The sequence below is a fragment of the Oncorhynchus mykiss genome, chromosome 12 (assembly GCF_013265735.2).
Source record: "Oncorhynchus mykiss isolate Arlee chromosome 12, USDA_OmykA_1.1, whole genome shotgun sequence".
Classification (NCBI taxonomy): Eukaryota; Metazoa; Chordata; class Actinopteri; order Salmoniformes; family Salmonidae; genus Oncorhynchus; species Oncorhynchus mykiss.
The window spans coordinates 3,729,049-3,747,940 of NC_048576.1; the positions used below are offsets into that span (position 1 = coordinate 3,729,049).

The window sequence follows — 18,892 nt, forward strand, 5'->3', positions numbered from 1 at the left end:
GTATGTGAAATCTTTGGAAATACCTGGAATTCTGCATAAATTGGTCATACAATTTGATCTGATCTTCATCTAGGTCACAACAATAGACAAACACAGTCTGCTTAAACTCATAAACACACAAACAATTATACGTTTTCATGTCTTTATTGAACACACGGTGTAAACATTCACAGTGCAGGGTGGGAAAAGTACGTGAACCCTTGGATTTAATAACTGGTTGACCCTCCTTTGGCAGCAATAACCTCAACCAAACGTTTTCTGTAGTCGGGAATCAGACCTGCACAACGGTCAGGAGGAATTTTGGACCATTCTTCTTTACAAAACTGTTTCAGGTCAGCAATATTCTTGGGATGTCTGGTGTGAACTGCTCTCTTGAGGTCATGCCACAGCATCTCAAATCTGGTTGAGGTCAGGACTCTGACTGGGCCACTCCAGAAGGCGTATTTTTTTCTGTTGAAGCCATTCTGTTGTTGATTTACATCTGTGTTTTGGGTCGTTGTCCTGTTGCATCACCCAACTTCTGTTGAGCTTCAATTGGCGCACAGATAGACTAACATTCTCCTGCAAAATGTATTGATAAACTTTTTTGTCGATGGTAGCGAGCTGTCCAGGTCCTGAGGCAGCAAAGCAGCCCCAAACCATGATGCTCTCTCCACCATACTTTACAGTTGGGATGAGGTTTTGATGTTGGTGTGCTGTGCCTTTTTTTCTCCACACATAGTGTTTTGTGTTCCTTCCAAACAACTCAACTGTAGTTTCATCTGTCCACATAATATTTTGCCAGTAGCGTTGTGGAACATCCAGGTGCTCTTTTGCAAACTTCAAACCTGCAGCAATGTTTTTTTCGGACAGCAGTGGCTTCTTCCGTTGTGTACTCCCATGAACACCATTCTTGTTCAGTGTTTTACGTATCGTAGACTCGTCAACAGAGATGTTAGCATGTTCCAAAGGTTTCTGTGTGTCTTTAGCTGACACTCTAGGATTCTTCTTAACCTCATTGAACATTCTGCGCTGTGCTCTTGCAGTCCTCTTTGCAGGATGGCCACTCCTAGGGAGAGTAGCAACAGTGCTGAACTTTCTCCATTTATAGACAATTTGTCTTACCGTGGACTGATGAACATCAAGGCTTTTGGAGACACTTTTGTAACCCTTTCCAGCTTTATGCAAGTCAACAATTATTAATCTTAGGTCTTCGGAGATCTCTCTTGTTCGATGCATGGTTCACATCAGGCAATGCTTCTTGTGAATAGAAAACTCACATTTTGTGAGTGTTTTTTTATAGAGAAAGGGAGCTCTAACCAACATCTCCAATCTCGTCTCATTGGTTGGACTCCAGGTTAGCTAACTCCTGACTCCAATTAGCTTTTGGAGAAGTCAATAGCCTAGGGGGGTTCACACACTTTTTCCAACCTACACAGTGAATATTTAAATTATGTATTCAATATGAACAAGAAAAATACAATAATTTGTGTGTTATTAGTTTAAGCACAATGTGTTTGTTTGTTGTTTTTATGAACATATTCAATCAGAAATCCAGGTAATTCCAAAGGGTTCACATACTTTGTCTTGCCATTGTATTTTAATATCAACTATAAAATATTGATAATAATATTATAATATGAATATATAATATTACCCTAATAAATACTAGGAAAGGCTTTTAAATAGGTCTACTATGAATGTGTTTAACTGAAAGGGTCAGGGTACAGTCTAGTTCATCACCTAACACCTGCCCCTACCCACCTAACACCTGCCCCTACCCACCTAACAAGCTAACTGAGGACAAACAGATACTTTGTCAAATGTAACATTTTCTTCAAAGAGACAGACACAGACGAGAGGTATTTTGTGGTAACCATGGAAACCGGAGTAAAGCTGTTGGCTCTGAAAGAGAGGGAGACAACAAGACAGTTTGGCTCCACATCAGACACAACACCAGATATCAGACACCACACAGCACCACATCAGACAACACAGCACCACAACAGACACAACACCAGATATCAGACACCACACAGCCCCACATCAGACAACACCAGATATCAGACACCACACAGCCCCACATCAGACAACACCAGATATCAGACACCACACAGCACCACATCAGACACCACACAGCACCACAGACAACACCAGATATCAGACACCACACAACATCAGACAACACCAGATATCAGACACAACACAGCACCACATCAGACACCACACAGCACCACATCCGACACAACACCAGATATCATACACCACACAACACCAGATATCAGACACAACACAGCACCACATCAGACACCACACAGCACCACATCCGACACAACACCAGATATCATACACCACACAACACCAGATATCAGACACAACACAGCACCACATCAGACACAACACCAGATATCAGACACCACACAACACCAGATATCAGGCACCACACAACACCAGATATCAGGCACCACACAGCACCACATCAGACACAACACAGCACCACATCAGACACCACACAGCCACACATCAGACAACACCAGATATCAGACACCACACAGCACCACATCAGACAACACCAGATATCAGACACCACACAGCACCACATCAGACAACACAGCACCACAACAGACACAACACCAGATATCAGACACCACACAGCCCCACATCAGACAACACCAGATATCAGACACCACACAGCCCCACATCAGACAACACCAGACATCAGACACCACACAGCACCACATCAGACACCACACAGCACCACAGACAACACCAGATATCAGACACCACACAACATCAGACAACACCAGATATCAGACACAACACAGCACCACATCAGACACCACACAGCACCACATCCGACACAACACCAGATATCATACACCACACAACACCAGATATCAGACACAACACAGCACCACATCAGACACCACACAGCACCACATCAGACACCACACAGCCACACATCAGACAACACCAGATATCAGACACCACACAGCACCACATCAGACAACACCAGATATCAGACACCACACAGCACCACATCAGACAACACAGCACCACAACAGACACAACACCAGATATCAGACACCACACAGCCCCACATCAGACAACACCAGATATCAGACACCACACAGCCCCACATCAGACAACACCAGACATCAGACACCACACAGCACCACATCAGACACCACACAGCACCACAGACAACACCAGATATCAGACACCACACAACATCAGACAACACCAGATATCAGACACAACACAGCACCACATCAGACACCACACAGCACCACATCCGACACAACACCAGATATCATACACCACACAACACCAGATATCAGACACAACACAGCACCACATCAGACACCACACAGCACCACATCCGACACAACACCAGATATCATACACCACACAACACCAGATATCAGACACAACACAGCACCACATCAGACACAACACCAGATATCAGACACCACACAACACCAGATATCAGGCACCACACAACACCAGATATCAGGCACCACACAGCACCACATCAGACACAACACAGCACCACATCAGACACCACAGAGCCACACATCAGACAACACCAGATATCAGACACCACACAGCACCACATCAGACAACACCAGATATCAGACACCACACAGCCCCACATCAGACACCACACAGCCCCACATCAGACACAACACAGCACCACATCAGACACAACACCAGATATCAGACACCACACAACACCAGATATCAGACACAACACAGCACCACATCAGACACAACACCAGATATCAGACACCACACAACACCAGATTTCAGACACCACACAGCACCACATCAGACACCACACACCACCAGATATCAGACACCACACAACACCAGTTATCAGACACCACATCGGACACAACACAGCACCACATCAGACACCACACAACACCAGATATGAGACACAACACCAGATATCAGACACAACACCAGATATCAGACACAACACAGCACCACATCAGACACAACACAGCACCACAACAGACACAACACCAGATATCAGACACAACACAGCACCACATCAGACACCACACAACACCAGATATGAGACACAACACCAGATATCAGACACAACACCAGATATCAGACACAACACCAGATATCAGACACAACACCAGATATCAGACACAACACAGCACCACAACAGACACAACACCAGATATCAGACACAACACAGCACCACATCAGACACAACACAACACTAGAGGTCGACCAATTAACAGGCATGGCCGAATAATTAGGGCCGATTTCAAGTTTTCATAACAATCGGTAATCGGGATTTTTGGACGCCTAACATTGCAATCCACGAGGAGACTGCGTGGCAGGCTAAACACCTGTTTATGCGAGTGCAGCAAGGAGCCAAGGTAAGTTGCTAGCTAGCATTAAACTTACCTTATAAAAAGCAATCAATCTTAACATAATCACTAATTAACTACACATGGTTGATGATATTACTAGTTTAACTAGCATGTCCTGCGTTGCATATAATCAATGCGGTGTCTGTTAATTTATCATCGAATCACAGCAGACTTCGCCAAATGGGTGATGACTTAAACAAAAGCGCATTTGCGAAAAAAGCTAAATGTCGTTGCACCAATGTACCAAACCATAAACAACAATGCCTTTCTTAAAATCAATACACAGAAGTATATATTCTTAAACCTGCATATTTAGTTAAAATAAATTACTGTTAGCGGGCAATATTAACTAGGGAAATTGTGTCCCTTCTCTTTAGTTCCGTGCAAGCAGAGTCAGGGTATATGCAGCAGTTGTCACGATTTCCCCCGAAGTCGGTTCCTCTCCTTGTTCGGGCGGTGTTCGACGTCACCAGCCTTCTAGCCCTCGCTAGATTTCACTGAAAGAATAAACGTTTTGTTTTCGAAATTATAGTTTCCGGATTTGACCATATTAATGACCTAAGGCTCGCATTTCTGTGTGTTTATAATATTATAATTAAGTCTATGATTTGATATAGCAGTCTGACTGAGCGGTGGTAGGCAGCAGCAGGCTCATAAGCATTCATTCAAACAGCACTTTACTGTGTTTACCAGCAGCTCTTAGCATGCTTGAAGCACAGCGCTGTTTATGACTTCAAGCCTATCAACTCCAGAGATTAGGCTGGCAATACTATTGTGCCTATAAGAACATCCAATAGTCAAAGGAATATGAAATACAAATGAAAAATAGTCCTATAATTCCTGTAATAATTACAACCTAGAACTTCTCAACGGGGAATATTGAAGACTCATGTCAAAAGGAACCACCAGCTTTCATACGTTCTCATGTTCTGAGCAAGGAACTTAATGTTAAAAGTTAGCATCTGTGACTGCTTTAAGCCTCTCTCTAATGTTAATATGCCTTGTTATGCCTGTCTCGGCTAGTCCTATTTGTATTATTTCACTGTAGAGCCCTCAGTCCCACTCACCTTAGATAGCTCTTTTGTCCCACCCCCACACATGTGGAGACCTCATCTGGCTTAACTGGTCCCACCAGAGATGAAACCTCGCATCGCCTGGTTCCTCTCTAGGTTTCTTCCTAGGTTTTGGCATTTCTAGGGAGTTGCTCCTAGCCACCGTGCTTCTACACCTCTCAACTCTCAGCTCACTGGTCACCATAGTAACACCCACCCGTAGAACGTGCTCCAGCAGGTATATTTCACTGGTCATCCCCAAAGCCAACTCCTCCTTTGGTTGCCTTTCCTTCCAGTTCTTTGCTGCAATAACTGGAATGAATTGCAAACATCACTGAAGCTGGAGATATATCTCCCTGACTAACTTTAAGCATCAGCTGTCAGAGCAGCTTACATAACACTGCACCTGTACATAGCCCATCTGTAAATAGCCCACCCAACTACCTCATCCCCATATTGTTATTTATTGTTGCTCTTTTGCACCCCAGTATCTCTACTTGCACATCATCATCTGCACAGCTATCACTCCAGTGTTAATGCTCAATTGTAATTATTTCGCCACTATGGCCTATTCATTGCCTTACCTCCCTAATCGTACTACATTTGCACACAAAGTATATAGATGTTTCTATTGTGTTATTGACTGTACGTTTATGTGATACTCTGTGTTGTTGTTTGTGTTGCACTGCTTGGCTTTATCTTGGCCAGGTCACAGTTGTAAATGACAACTTGTTCTCAACTGGCCTACCTGGTTAAATAAAGGTGTTCTCAACTTGCCACCTGGTTAAATAAAGGGTTAGAGTTATATACATAAATACCTGGTTAAAGAAAGGAGAAATAAAAATAAAACAAGACACACAAAGTCAATCAAGAGACACACACACGTAGAGAGAGGTAGATGTTCACTCACTTCACCCCGATCACTTCTTCTGAGCAGTGATTATGGTTGATAGCCTATAGCTAGCTAACAGTTTCCTTGTTATCATCAAAGCCACCATGACAGCTATAACATAGGACAAATGATGATATTGTTCATTAGGAGAAAAACATTTCAAGTGTAATAATGTGGTTGTCAATGCCTGTCCTTATTATGATGTGAACACATTCCATTAGCTTACCCATGTCATCATATTCCATACTGGTACGCATGGGGTTGAACTGTAGCTAGCCCGCTAGCCTGAGGCTAGTAATTTTCAGACTGGGTTAGGAGAAAATGTACCAAACTAGCCCATGAAATTCTGTCTTTTCAAACATCGCATGGAACATATTTTGGACGTCAATGTTATACTTGCTGGCCAGGGCCTAAGATCTTTATGTTCCGTCCCTGCTCGTGTGTATAAACAATTTGATTCAGTACATACCTTGACAACTGTCATTCACTTCCTCAAACCCTGCCTGGCACACACACTTCCCGATGGGCACTAGCCACTCCCCCTCTGCGCTGCAGTGCATCCTGGGTAGGTCCTCCGCCACCGAGTTGTTGACACAGTTTCCTGCCACCTCCAGCAGCTGGGAGGAGTCCGAACCTGTAATAGTGTCCTGGAACTGAGCTAGGTTCCTCACTATGAAGGGACACTTCTTATAGAACACCCTGACAGAAACCAGCGCTATACAGGCTCCCAGGTCTTGAAACGCCAGGTAGAACCCCTTCTTCGTCAACGGTCCCAGATCCCTAACCTCTGTATTCAGCTTCATCACTCTGTCTCCCAGGTCTAACTCCGTAAAGCTCTCGTCAGCAGCGATGGTGTCTACCTTAGAGTACTGGCTCTCCCTGAGGTTCCTCCCCTCCTCGTCGTTAGACTCATAGTAGTACATGTTGAAGGTCTCCTTGCAGGTACCCACGCCACCCGGAAGGCTGTTACAGTCCCTCAGGGTGAACTGTAGCTCCACGAACACCCTCTGAGCCCCCTCGTTGAGGATGAGGTTGGTCTGGAGCCAATTGTTCTGGTTGTGTTCCATCACTTTACACACCTGGTACGTGTGGATCGGAGCATAGTTCTCATCTACCTCACCTATCTCCTCCCACTGTAGAGAAGGGAAATAGAGAGATGGAAAGATATCAAACATTGTTTCATGTTCAGTTACAGCTGACTGGGTTATGTTGTAATTAGCTACTGCTAAGTAGTTATCATCTACCTCACCTATCTCCTCTAGCTACAGGTTACTAGAGTTGACCAGAACCTATTGTCTATAGGTTACTAGAATTGACCAGAACCTATTGCCTATAGGTTACTAGAGTTGACCAGAACCTATTGCCTATAGGTTACTAGAGTTGACCAGAACCTATTGCCTATAGGTTACTAGAGTTGACCAGAACCTATCGTCTACAGGTTACTAGAATTGACCAGAACCTATTGCCTATAGGTTACTAGAGTTGACCAGAACCTATTGCCTATAGGTTACTAGAGTTGACCAGAACCTATCGTCTACAGGTTACTAGAATTGACCAGAACCTATTGCCTATAGGTTACTAGAGTTGACCAGAACCTATTGCCTATAGGTTACTAGAGTTGACCAGAACCTATCGTCTACAGGTTACTAGAGTTGACCAGAACCTATCGTCTACAGGTTACTAGAGTTGACCAGAACCTATTGCCTATAGGTTACTAGAGTTGACCAGAACCTATTGCCTATAGGTTACTAGAGTTGACCAGAACCTATCGTCTACAGGTTACTAGAGTTGACCAGAACCTATTGCCTATAGGTTACTAGAGTTGACCAGAACCTATTGTCTACAGGTTACTAGAGTTGACCAGAACCTATTGCCTATAGGTTACTAGAGTTGACCAGAACCTATCGTCTACAGGTTACTAGAGTTGACCAGAACCTATTGCCTATAGGTTACTAGAGTTGACCAGAACCTATCGTCTACAGGTTACTAGAGTTGACCAGAACCTATCGTCTACAGGTTACTAGAGTTGACCAGAACCTATTGCCTATAGGTTACTAGAGTTGACCAGAACCTATTGCCTATAGGTTACTAGAGTTGACCAGAACCTATTGTCTACAGGTTACTAGAGTTGACCAGAACCTATCGTCTACAGGTTACTAGAGTTGACCAGAACCTATTGCCTATAGGTTACTAGAGTTGACCAGAACCTATTGCCTATAGGTTACTAGAGTTGACCAGAACCTATTGTCTACAGGTTACTAGAGTTGACCAGAACCTATTGTCTACAGGTTACTAGAGTTGACCAGAACCTATCGTCTATAGGTTACTAGAATTGACCAGAACCTATCGTCTACAGGTTACTAGAGTTGACCAGAACCTATCGTCTACAGGTTACTAGAGTTGACCAGAACCTATCGTCTACAGGTTACTAGAGTTGACCAGAACCTATCGTCTACAGGTTACTAGAATTGACCAGAACCTATTGTCTACAGGTTACTAGAATTGACCAGAACCTATCGTCTACAGGTTACTAGAATTGACCAGAACCTATCGTCTACAGGTTACTAGAATTGACCAGAACCTATCGTCTACAGGTTACTAGAGTTGACCAGAACCTATCGTCTACAGGTTACTAGAGTTGACCAGAACCTATCGTCTACAGGTTACTAGAGTTGACCAGAACCTATCGTCTACAGGTTACTAGAGTTGACCAGAACCTATCGTCTACAGGTTACTAGAGTTGACCAGAACCTATTGTCTACAGGTTACTAGAGTTGACCAGAACCTATTGTCTACAGGTTACTAGAGTTGACCAGAACCTATCGTCTACAGGTTACTAGAATTGACCAGAACCTATTGTCTACAGGTTACTAGAATTGACCAGAACCTATCGTCTACAGGTTACTAGAATTGACCAGAACCTATCGTCTACAGGTTACTAGAATTGACCAGAACCTATCGTCTACAGGTTACTAGAGTTGACCAGAACCTATCGTCTACAGGTTACTAGAGTTGACCAGAACCTATCGTCTACAGGTTACTAGAATTGACCAGAACCTATCGTCTACAGGTTACTAGAGTTGACCAGAACCTATCGTCTACAGGTTACTAGAATTGACCAGAACCTATCGTCTACAGGTTACTAGAATTGACCAGAACCCGTGGAATAATAGCGTAGCTGGTGAGGATAGTAGAAAATGTAGGGTTGTGTATTTGGGTTGTGTGTTTGGGTTGTGTGTGGTTGTGTATGGGTTGTGTTTGGGTTGTTTGTATGGGTTGTGCATGAGTTATGTGTGGGTTGTGTGTTTGGGTTGTGTGTGGTTGTGTGTAAGTTGTGTGTGGGTTGTGTGTATGGGTTGTGTGTGGTTGTGTGTAAGTTGTGTGTGGGTTGTGTGTATGGGTTGTGCATGAGTTATGTGTGGGTTGTGTGTTTGGGTTGTGTGTGGTTGTGTGTAAGTTGTGTGTGGGTTGTTTGTATGGGTTGTGTATGAGTTATGTGTAGGTTGTGTGTGGGTTGTGTGTATTGGTTGTGTATGAGTTATGTGTGGGTTGTGTACGGGTTATGTATGGGTTGTGTATGGGTGGTGTGTAATTGTGTGTAAGTTGTGTGTGGGTTGTGTATGGGTTGTGTATGGGTTGTATGTGGGTTGTGTGTTTGGGTTGTGTGTGGTTGTGTGTAAGTTGTGTGTGGGTTGGGTATGAGTTGTGTGGGTTGTGTGTATGGGTTGTGTTTATGGGTTGTGTATGGGTTGTGTGTAATTGTGTGTGGGTTGTGTATGGGTTGTGTGTATGGGTTGTGTATGAGTTATGTGTGGGTTGTGTGTGGGTTGTGTATGGGTTGTGTGTATGGGTTGTGTATGGGTTGTGTGTATGGGTTGTGTATGGGTTGTGTGTATGGGTTGTGTATGGGTTGTGTGTATGGGTTGTGTATGGGTTGTGTGTATGGGTTGTGTATGAGTTATGTGTGGGTTGTGTATGGGTTGTGTGTAATTGTGTGTAAGTTGTGTGCGGGTTGTGTATGGGTTGTGTGTGGGTTGTGTATGGGTTGTGTATGAGTTATGTGTGGGTTGTGTATGAGTTGTGTATGGGTTGTGTGTGGGTTGTTTATGGGTTGTGTATGAGTTATGTGTGGGTTGTGTATGGGTTGTGTTTGGGTTGTGTATGGGTTGTGTATGGGTTGTGTGTGGGTTGTGTGTATGGGTTGTGTGTGGGTTGTTAACCAGTTATTGAAACCATTTTTTACAAGCTGCTAAAATATTGGTCTAATTTAACTCCACTTCAACTGACAAAGTAAAAGCACAAAGACATTTCAAATACAACATTAATAATTCACTCCTCAGAAATCAGCTTCCATTCAGTTATAAATTACATTTCATTCCAGCTAGTAGAGAGGCCAGGATCCTATTGGTCTGACTGACTGGGTTATGAGACTCATTCAGCCAGCTCCGTCTGAGAGACCAGGGTTCTAGTGGTCTGACTGTCTGGGTTATGAGACTCATTCAGCCAGTTCCGTCTGAGAGACCAGGGTTCTAGTGGTCTGACTGTCTGGGTTATGAGACTCATTCAGCCAGCTCCGTCTGAGAGACCAGGGTTCTAGTGGTCTGACTGTCTGGGTTATGAGACTCATTCAGCCAGCTCCGTCTGAGAGACCAGGGTTCTAGTGGTCTGACTGACTGGGTTATGAGACTCATTCAGCCAGCTCCGTCTGAGAGACCAGCGTTCTAGTGGTCTGACTGTCTGGGTTATGAGACTCATTCAGCCAGCTCCGTCTGAGAGACCAGGGTTCTAGTGGTCTGACTGTCTGGGTTATGAGACTCATTCAGCCAGCTCCGTCTGAGAGTCCAGGGTTCTAGTGGTCTGACTGTCTGGGTTATGAGACTCATTCAGCCAGCTCCGTCTGAGAGTCCAGGGTTCTAGTGGTCTGACTGTCTGGGTTATGAGACTCATTCAGCCAGCTCCGTCTGAGAGTCCAGGGTTCTAGTGGTCTGACTGACTGGGTTATGAGACTCATTCAGCCAGCTCCGTCTGAGAGTCCAGGGTTCTAGTGGTCTGACTGTCTGGGTTATGAGACTCATTCAGCCAGCTCCGTCTGAGAGTCCAGGGTTCTAGTGGTCTGACTGTCTGGGTTATGAGACTCATTCAGCCAGCTCCGTCTGAGAGTCCAGGGTTCTAGTGGTCTGACTGACTGGGTTATGAGACTCATTCAGCCAGGCCCGTCTGAGAAACCAGGGTTCTAGTGGTCTGACTGTCTGGGTTATGAGACTCATTCAGCCAGCTCCGTCTGAGAGTCCAGGGTCCTATTGGTCTGACTGACTGTAATGATGATATTTCCCTCTAAACCCAGGAGGCTTCAGACAGATGGGAGGTGTATTATAATGACACACACGCACACACTCACGCTGGTGCACACACGCACACACTCACGCTGGTGCACACACACACACACACACACACACACAGGTTGGTGCACACACGCACACACTCACGCACGTGAACACAGACAAATGTGTTTCTAATGTCTCTGGGCTAAAGGCTATAAACATCTTTCTGCTCCAAACGCCATCCCCCCCATCCAATTGAATCCTTTCATCAGCCAGCTAATAGTGTCCTTTCATGACTCCATAATGTGGTCGCCAAAAACATGTCTGTGATCTGGTGGGTATAATGTCCGTCATCACGAACCGTATAATGTCTCCATAATCAGCTGTGTGATGTAGAGAAGTGGTGCACTGGGACGGTGTGTAAAGCATAGAATGATCTCGGACAAGGCGACAACTGTGAAATAGGACTTCGTAGTTACGTGTCAAATCAAATGTTATTTGTCACATGCGCCGAATATAACAGGGCGTTGACCTTACAGTGAAATGCTTACTTATTTTATTTATTTAACCTTTATTTATTTATTTTACCTTTATTCAACTAGGCAAGTCAGTTAAGAACAAATTCTTATTTTCAATGACGGCCTAGGAACAGTGGGTTAACTGCCTGTTCAGGGGCAGAATGACAGATTTGTACCTTGGGGATTTGAGCTTGCAACCTCTCGGTTACTAGTCCAACGCTCTAACCACTAGGCTACCCTGCCGTCCCCTTATACAAGCCCTTTTACCAACAATGCAGTTTTAAGAAAAAAAAATATATATATATATATATTTTTTTTTTTAAAGGTAAGAGATAAGAATAAGAAATAATTAAAGAGTAGCAGTAAATAATAATAGCCTATGCCTAGTGTGAGGCTGCAGGTCTTTTATGGTCGTCCACGAGTTGCCAGAACAGCTTCAAAGCTCCTTGGCATGAATTCTACAAGTGTCTAGAACTCTATTGGAGGGATGTGACATCATTCTTTCCAAGATAAATTCCATCACTTGGTGCTTTGTTGATAGTGGTGAAAAACACTGTCTCAGGCGTCGCTCCAGAATCTCCCATAAGTCTTCAATTTGGTTAAGATGTTGGGCCTAATGTATTAACTGTGCAAATTTACTAAATTAGGTCTTATTAAATTTACTAAATTAGGTCTTACTAAATTACGTGGAGATTGTAGGATTTGCAAGCGCCGCAAATTATTGTGATTTATCAAACTGTCGCGCGCAACATATAGCCATGTTTTAATTTATAATTCAGAGCCATACTATATTTGTGCGCTGGTAACCACGCCTAGAAAACGCCCTCCATTCACCTTATATGGTAACCACGCCTGGAAAACACCCTCCATTCACCTTATATGGTAACCACGCCTGGAAAACGCCCTCCATTCACCTTATATGGTAACCACACCTGGAAAACACCCTCCATTCACCTTATATGGTAACCACGCCTAGAAAACGCCCTCCTTTCACCTTATATGGTAACCACGCCTAGAAAACGCCCTCCATTCACCTTATATGGTAACCACGCCTAGAAAACGCCCTCCATTCACCTTATATGGTAACCACGCCTGGAAAACACCCTCCATTCACCTTATATGGTAACCACGCCTAGAAAACGCCCTCCTTTCACCTTATATGGTAACCACGCCTGGAAAACGCCCTCCATTCACCTTATATGGTAACCACGCCTAGAAAACGCCCTCCATTCACCTTATATGGTAACCACGCCTGGAAAACGCCCTCCATTCACCTTATATGGTAACCACGCCTGGAAAACGCCCTCCATTCACCTTATATGGTAACCACGCCTAGAAAACGCCCTCCATTCACCTTATATGGTAACCACGCCTAGAAAACGCCCTCCATTCACCTTATATGGTAACCACGCCTGGAAAACACCCTCCATTCACCTTATATGGTAACCACGCCTAGAAAACGCCCTCCTTTCACCTTATATGGTAACCACGCCTGGAAAACGCCCTCCATTCACCTTATATGGTAACCACGCCTAGAAAACGCCCTCCATTCATCTTATATGGTAACCACGCCTGGAAAACACCCTCCATTCACCTTATATGTTAACCACGCCTAGAAAACGCCCTCCTTTCACCTTATATGGTAACCACGCCTGGAAAACGCCCTCCATTCACCTTATATGGTAACCACGCCTGGAAAACACCCTCCATTCACCTTATATGGTAACCACGCCTAGAAAACGCCCTCCATTCACCTTATATGGTAACCACGCCTGGAAAACGCCCTCCATTCACCTTATATGGTAACCACGCCTGGAAAACGTCCCTCCATTCACCTTATATGGTAACCACGCCTGGAAAACGCCGTCCATTCACCTTTTATGGTAACCAAAACCCCCTCCATTCACCTTGTATGGTAACCAAAACGCCCTCCATTCACCTTATATGGTAACCAAAACGCCCTCCATTCACCTTATATGGTAACCAAAACGCCCTCCATTCACCTTATATGGTAACCAAAACCCCCTACATTCACCTTATATGGTAACCAAAACACCCTCATTTGCTGTGTGGAAATGTTGGAACTGGGTATTTCTAAAAGAAAGTCCAAAGGTAAATAAGATCATATTTCTGTAGAATGATTTCATATTTTTCAAACAAAAAAATGCGAGGGCCAAACACTGGCTGCATTCTGCATGATCGATTGTCTATTCAAACCATCGACATAAAAATAATTGTTCAATATTTAGTTTATCAATTGATTGTGTTTCTATGTCCTGCAATGGAAGCAGGTTGACAGCTTCAAGTTCCTTGGTGTCCACATCACCAACAAACTATCATGGTCCAAGTACACCAAGAGAGTTGTGAAGAGGGCACAACAAAACCTATTCCCCCTCAGGAGACTGAAAAGATTTGGCATGGGTCCTCAGATCCTCAAAAGGTTCTACAGCTGCACCATCGAGAGCATCTTGACTGGTTGCATCACTGCCTGGAATGGCAACTGCTCGGCCTCCGACCGCAAGGCGCTACAGAGGGTAATGCGAACGGCCCAGTACATCATTGGGGCAAAGCTGCCTGCCATCCAGGACCTCTATACCAGGCGGTGTCAGAGGAAGGCCCTAAAAATTGTCAAAGACTCCAGCCACCCAAGTCATAGACTGTTCTCTCTGCTACCACATGGCAAACAGTACCAGAGCACCAAGTCTAGGTCCAAGAGGCTTCTAAACAGCTTCTACCCCCAATCCATAAGACTCCTGAACACCTAATCAAATGGCCACCCAGACTATTCGCATTACTCCCCCCCCCCCCTCTTTTACACACAGCTGCTACTCTCTGTTGTTATCCTCTATGCATAGTCACTTGAATAACTCTACTACATGTACATATTATTACCTCAGCTAACCGGTGCCCCTGCACATTGACTCTGTACAGGTACCCCCCTCTATATAGCCTCTACATTGACTCTGTACCGGTACCCCCTGTATATAGCCTCCACATTGACTCTGTACTGGTACCCCCTGTATATAGCCTCCACATTGACTCTGGACCGGTACCCCCTGTATATAACCTCCACATTGACTCTGTACCGGTACCCCCTGTATATAGCCTCCACATTCACTCTGGACCGGTACCCCCTGTATATAACCTCCACATTGACTCTGTACCGGTACCCCCTGTATATAGCCTCCACATTGACTCTGGACCGGTACCCCCTGTATATAACCTCCACATTGACTCTGTACCGGTACCCCCTGTATATAGCCTCCACATTGACTCTGGACCGGTACCCCCTGTATATAACCTCCACATTGACTCTGTACCGTTACCCCCTGTATATAGTCTCCACATTGACTCTGTACTGGTACCCCCTGTATATAGCCTCCACATTGACTCTGGACCGGTACCCCCCTGGATATAGGCTCCACATTGACTCTGGACCGGTACCCAACCTGGATATAGCCTCCACATTGACTCTGTACCGTAACACCCTGGATATAGCCTCCACATTGACTCTGTACCGGTACCCCCTGTATATAGCCTCCACATTGACTCTGTACCGTAACACCCTGGATATAGCCTCCACATTGACTCTGTACCGGTACACCCTGTATATAGCCTCCACATTGACTCTGTACCGTAACACCCTGTATATAGCCTCCACATTGACTCTGTACCATAACACCCTGTATATAGCCTCCACATTGACTCTGTACCGGTACCCCCTGTATATAGTCTCCACATTGACTCTGTACCAGTACCCCCTGTATATAGCCTCCACATTGACTCTGTACCATAACACCCTGTATATAGCCTCCACATTGACTCTGTACCGTAACACCCTGGATATAGGCTCGCTTTTGTTATTTTACTGCTGCTCTTTAATTACTTGTTACTTTTATTTGTTGTTCTTATCTGTATTTATAATTGTTTTAACTGCATTGTTGGTTAGGAGCTTGTAAGTCAGCACTTCACTGTGAGGTCTACTACACCTGTTGTATTCAGCATTTCACTGTAAGGTCTACCTACACCTGTTGTATTCAGCACTTCACTCTAAGGTCTACTACACCTGTTGTATTCAGCATTTCACTGTAAGGTCTACTACACCTGTTGTATTCAGCATTTCACTGTGAGGTCTACTACACCTGTTGTATTCAGCACTTCACTGTGAGGTCTACTACACCTGTTGTATTCAGCATTTCACTGTAAGGTCTACTACACCTGTTGTATTCAGCATTTCACTGTGAGGTCTACTACACCTGTTGTATTCAGCACTTCACTGTGAGGTCTACTACACCTGTTGTATTCAGCACTTCACTGTGAGGTCTACTAAACCTGTTGTACTCAGCATTTCACTGTAAGGTCTACTACACCTGTTGTATTCAGCATTTCACTGTAAGGTCTACTACACCTGTTGTATTCAGCAGTTCACTGTGAGGTCTACTACACCTGTTGTATTCAGCATTTCACTGTAAGGTCTACTACACCTGTTGTATTCAGCAGTTCACTGTGAGGTCTACTACACCTGTTGTATTCAGCATTTCACTGTAAGGTCTACTACACCTGTTGTATTCAGCATTTCACTGTAAGGTCTACTACACCTGTTGTATTCAGCATTTCACTGTAAGGTCTACTACACCTGTTGTATTCAGCATTTCACTGTAAGGTCTACTATACCTGTTGTATTCAGCATTTCACTGTAAGGTCTACTACACCTGTTGTGTTCAGCATTTCACTGTAAGGTCTACTATACCTGTTGTATTCAGCATTTCACTGTGAGGTCTACTACAGCTGTTGTATTCAGCATTTCACAGTAAGGTCTACTATACCTGTTGTATTCAGCATTTCACTGTAAGGTCTACTACACCTGTTGTATTCAGCATTCCACTGTGAGGTCTACTACACCTGTTGTGTTCAGCATTTCACTGTAAGGTCTACTACACCTGTTGTATTCAGCATTTCACTGTGAGGTCTACTACACCTGTTGTATTCAGCATTTCACTGTAAGGTCTACTACACCTGTTGTATTCAGCATTTCACTGTAAGGTCTACTACACCTGTTGTATTCAGCATTTCCCTGTAAGGTCTACTACACCTGTTGTTTTCGGCACATGTGACTAATAACATTTGATTTGATTTGAGAATTCTGCACACAATACCGCATAATGACAAAACGAAAATGGAAGAAGTTTGGAACAGCCAAGACTCTTCCTAGAGCCGCCCGGCTAAACTGAGCAATCAGGGGGGGGGGGGGGGGGCTTTGCCCCGAAGTCAATCCTGTGTTGTCTTGGCTGTGTGCCAGACTGGGGCGAAGGTTTACCTTCCAACAAGACAACGACCCTAAGCACACAGACAAGATAACGAAGGAGTGGCTTCGGGACAAGTCTCTGAATGTCCTCGAGTGGCCCAGCCAGAACCCGATCGAACATCTCTGGTGAGACCTGAAAGTAGCTGTGCAGCGACGCTCCCCATCCGACCTGACAGAGCTTGAGAGGATCTGCAGAGAAGAATGGGAGAAACTCCCCAAATACACGTCTGCCAAACTTGTAGAGTCATAAGACTTGAGACTGTAATCACTACTAAAGGTGCTTCAACAAAGTACTGAGTAAAGGGTCTGAATACTTACGTAAATGTGATATTTAATAAATTTGCACAAAAAACATGTTTTTGCTTTGTCATTGTGGGGTATTGTGATGTCATTATGGGGTATTGTGATGTCATTATGGGGTATTGTGATGTCATTATGGGGTATTGTGTGTAGATTGATGAGGGGGAAAAAACATTTAATCCATTTTAGAATAATGCTGTAACGTAACAAAATGTGGAAAAAAGTGGAAGGGGCCTGAATACTTCCCGAAAGCTCTGTAGATTAAGACCCCGCTGAGCCGACATGAAATATGGCTCAGAAAATGTACCTCAATACCGGTGAGAATATACTCAGAATTGTCCCATTACCCCAACTATTGGGAAGATTGAAGGACCGCTAAGCAGGTGTAACAGTTAGCATAATGGGACAGTACAATTCAAACAGCAAATAGCATTTTCACATGTGAAAGTTTTTGCGCCTGTCTGCCTACATGCCTGCTTGTCTGCCTACCTACCTGTCTGCCTACCTACCTGTCTGCCTACATGCCTGCCTGTCTGCCTACCTACCTGTCTGCCTAACTGCCTACATGCCTGCCTGCCTGCCTACATGCCTGCCTGCCTGCCTGCCTGCCTGCCTGCCTATATTCCTGCCTGCCTATATTCCTGCCTATATTCCTGCCTGTCTGTCTACATGCCTGCCTGCCTGTCTGCCTGCCTACATGCCTGCCTGTCTGTCTACATGCCTGCCTGTCTACGTATCTGTGTGCAGTGCTGAGTCTGGTTGGACCCCTGATGACACACCCAGCAGAGTAAAACACTCACACACTCACACACACACACACACACACACACACTCAGCAGAGACCACAGAGACAAATCCTCTTAACGCTGATAAACAGGATGTAAAGTAACAGGTTGGACTCGGCTTTAAAACAGATTAGGCCTAACACACACTCACTCTAATAGCGAGTGCTTCCCCAATTCCTACTCCCTATACAGTGTACTACAGTAGACACGGGCCCTTAAGGATCTGGTTAAAAAGTACTCCACTATACAGTGTACTACAGTTGACACGGGCCCTTAAGGATCTGGTTAAAAAGTACTCCACTATACAGTGCACTACAGTTGACACGGGCCCTTAAGGATCTGG

General features: G+C 44.6%; 1 protein-coding gene across 1 annotated transcript in view; it reads right to left on the reverse strand.

The window, feature by feature from the left end:
* The window catches only part of LOC110536759 (ephrin type-A receptor 5), a 180,638-nt gene that overhangs the window by 144,974 nt on the left and 16,772 nt on the right, over positions 1–18,892 (reverse strand). Inside the window, exon 3 of the mRNA XM_036936733.1 lies at positions 6,790–7,453. Coding sequence (XP_036792628.1) covers positions 6,790–7,453 — 664 coding nt within the window. The remainder of the gene's footprint in view (positions 1–6,789; positions 7,454–18,892) is intronic.